The sequence below is a fragment of the Cornus florida genome, unplaced genomic scaffold (assembly GCF_030987335.1).
Source record: "Cornus florida cultivar Cherokee Brave unplaced genomic scaffold, ASM3098733v1 CherokeeBrave_3.0.0_Hap2_Chr08, whole genome shotgun sequence".
NCBI classification, from domain to species: domain Eukaryota; kingdom Viridiplantae; phylum Streptophyta; class Magnoliopsida; order Cornales; family Cornaceae; genus Cornus; species Cornus florida.
The window spans coordinates 60439565-60443201 of record NW_026775578.1 but is presented as its reverse complement, the minus strand read 5'-3'; the positions used below and the strand labels follow the sequence as shown (position 1 = coordinate 60443201).

The 3637-nt window shown below is 40.1% G+C and overlaps 1 protein-coding gene across 1 annotated transcript; it reads left to right on the top strand.

Moving 5' to 3' along the window:
• Nucleotides 1–671: 671 nt before the first annotated feature.
• Nucleotides 672–2767, top strand: LOC132270362 (uncharacterized). Its single transcript, XM_059771541.1, has 4 exons — nucleotides 672–1167; nucleotides 1224–1645; nucleotides 1808–2259; nucleotides 2566–2767. Exons 1-4 carry the CDS (start codon nucleotides 672–674, stop codon nucleotides 2765–2767), a joined length of 1572 nt encoding a protein of 523 aa, XP_059627524.1.
• Nucleotides 2768–3637: the final 870 nt, after the last annotated feature.

Below are 3637 nucleotides of genomic sequence, written 5' to 3'. Positions count from 1 at the left end.
AGTAAGCTTCTAGAACCAACCTTTAGAGAAGAATTGATTTCCTTACTTGAAGAATACAAAGATTGCTTTGCATGGACGTATGAGGAAATGCCAGGACTTTCCAGAGAGTTGGTAGAGCATAAACTGCCAATTAAGGAAGGTTTCAAGCCTTTCAAGCAGCCCCAAAGAAGGATGTCCCAAGAAATTGTTCTAAAGGTCAAAGAATAGATTGAAAGGTTACACAAGGCTGGTTTTATAAGAACCGCCAGGTATGTTGACTGGATTTCCAACATAGTTCCAGTTATTAAGAAGAATGGTAAGTTAAGGATATGTGTGGATTTTCGGAATATTAATCTTGCAACTCCAAAAAATGAATATCCCATGCCCATTGCTGACCAGTTGGTAGATTCTGCTGCCAAGAATGAAATTCTTTCATTTATGGATGGACATTCGGGGTACAACCAGATTTATATTACGGAAGAAGATATTGCTAAGACTGCATTCAGATGTCCAGGTTCCATTAGAACTTTTGAATGGGTTGTCATGCCCTTTGGGTTGAAGAATGCCGGAGTAATGTATCAAAGGGCCATGAATGCCATTTCCATAACATGATTGGCCATTTCTTAGAAGTCTACATTGATGATGTGGTCATCTAATCCTCGGTTAAGGATCAACATCTCCATAATTTAAAGATGGCTTTTGAAAGAATGAGGCAACACAAGTTGAAAATGAATCCCTTAAAGTGTGCCTTTGGGGTTTCGGCTGGAAACTGCCTGGGTTTCCTGGTTCATCAAAGAGGTATTGAGTTAGATCAAAATAAAGCAAAGGCGATTATTGAAGCGAAGCCACCAACCACTAAGAAAGAACTACAAAGATTTCTTGGTCAGGTTGGATATTTAAGGAGGTTCATTGCCAACCATGCTGGAAAGACACATGTTTTCTCACCATTGCTGAAGTTAAAGGGTGCTGAGGAATTCAAGTGGACGGAGCTGCACCAGCTAGCCTTTAAGGGTTTGAAAAGCTACCTAGCTAACCCTCCAGTATTGATGCCTCCAATCAAGAAGCGGCCTTTAAGATTATACTTATCAGCTTCTGAGGAGTCCATCGGATCTCTCCTAGCTCAGAATAATGAATGGGGGAAGGAACAGGCCATTTACTACTTAAGTAGGGTGCTTACTCCAGTGGAATGTAGGAACACTTCCATTGAAAAGTTGTGTCTTTCTTTGTATTATGCCGCTATGAAGTTGAGAACCTACATGTTGCCAGTGGCCGTGTATATAATTTCTCAAACAAATTTGATCAAGTATATGCTTTCCAGGCCTTTGATCACTGGACGTATTGGAAAGTGGTCATTGGCTATATTCCACAAAAAGCTGTTAAAGGAAGGGCGGTGGTAGAATTTCTAGCAGATCATCTTTCCACCAATATTGATTTAGAAGTATGTGACAAGGTGGACAATCTTTACCTTGATTACACACCTTGGACACTCATGTTTGATGGATCAAGCACCCATGATGGAGGAGGAGCTGGAATAGTCATCATTTCTCCAAAAGGAAGGAAAACCACATTTTCTTTCTTCTTGGATTTCAAATGTACAAACAACCAAGCTGAGTATGAGGCACTAATTATTGGGCTGGAAATTCTGTTAGAGTTAAAGGTGGAGAAGGTCCAGATTATTAGAGATTCCAACTTGATACTTAGCCAACTTTCTGAAGAATATATATGTCTTAACTGGCATTTGAGGCCTTTCCATTCTTTAGCCTTAGAATTACTTTGCCAGTTTGATGATTTCCAACTCAAATATTGGCCATGACATTTAAATACGGAGGCTAATGATCTAGCACAATTAGCCTCTCGAGTGGAAGTCCCACTGGGTGTAGAAGAGACATTGATCACAATCAAAAGGAGAGTTCTTCCTTCGGTAGAGTCACGATATGAGGTGGCAGGTCATTCCCAATCTGACGAGCCAGAAAAAATCAAACTTGCTAAAAAGACATGGGAGATTTTCAATATTGATATGGATGGATTAAACTTGAAGGACTGGAGGACACCAATTATCCAATTCTTGCAGGAACCTAGTTCCAAAGTGGACAAGAGAATTCAGCTTTTGGCACCACATTACATTCTGATTGATGAAAATCTCTACAAGAAGAGTAAAGAAGATGGACTTTTGTTAAGATGCCTTGGCAAGAATGAATCCATGAGGGTGATGACAGAATCCCACCTTGGAATATGCGGAGCCCATCAAGCTGGAATCAAGATAAGGTGGCTTCTTAGAAGGTACAGTTATTACTAGAAAGGCATATTAAAATATTGCATAGAGTTTGCAAAAACTTGCATTACATGTCAAGAACATGGCCCTATCCAAAGAGTTCCAGCTATTAACATGCAGCCGGTAGTAAAAATATGGCCTTTTAGAGGATGGGCTTTGGATTTTATTGGAAAATTAAGGCCTCCATCTTCAGATGGCCATACTCACATAGTGGTGGCAACAGATTATTTCACGAAGTGAGTTGAGGCTATTCCATTAAAGACTTGTGAACAGTCAACAGTAATTGATTTTATCAAAAAGCACATCATACGTAGGTTTGGAATTCCAGAGACTATCACTACTGACAGAGGTCTTTCCTTTGTTAGCAGTAAGGTCTTGGATTATTGTGCTGAGTGTGGTGTCCAAGTAATCAGTTCTACCCCATATTTTGCACAATCAAATGGGCAGGCAAAAGCTTCCAACAAAGTAATTCTCAACATTCTCGAAAAGATGATGGAGAATCATCCAAAGGAATAGCATCACCTACTTTCTGAGGTCCTTTGGGCTTATAGGAATTCAAAAAGGTCAAGTACGGGCGTCACACCATATGTGCTTACATATGGGCATGATGCCGTCCTTCCAATGGAGATGACTATCAGATCTGCAAGGGTGGCTTTCTAAAATAGGCTAACTCCAGCAGATTACAACCATACCATGTTGGCAGAATTGGAAGACCTTGATGAGGTCCGTCTTAATACATTGGATCATATTATTGCTCAAAAGAAGAAAGTCATGCAAGCATACAACAAAAAGGTCAAGGCAAAGACATTTGTGGAAGGAGACTTGGTATGGTAGGTCAAGTTCCCACCTGGGGCTAAAAGTTTGGAATATGGAAAATGGACACCTAATTGGGAAGGTCCTTACTTGGTGGAACGAGTCCTTGGAAAAGGGGCTTATAGATTGATGGACATAGATGGAGGGTCTCATAAGCATCCTGTGAATGGTGTGCACTTGAAAGAGTATCACCCCCATCTATGAAGATTGGAAAGCAACACTTATTCAACCGGCCACATAATGTGGCTGGTACCATCCTTTCCAAGTAAACCGGAGAGTTGGAAAGGAGGCATGTTGGCCATACTTTGGCCATTCTTGTAGCTAAGTCAAAATGGAGGAAGAATTCGTTTCAAGAAGGAAAAGTTAAGTACTTAGAAAAGTACATTGGCTAAAGTTATGAAGCAGACTTAGTTGAAATTCTAAGACCAGTTAATTTCCCAAGTATAGAAGACTTAAGCGAGAAAGTGGCTACACTATATAGTTCAGGTTCTGTTCCTATTGGAAATTATTCATCTTGCTTGTATATACATGCATTTCCATTGTGGCAATTTCTTTTATTTCTCTGAATTTCCT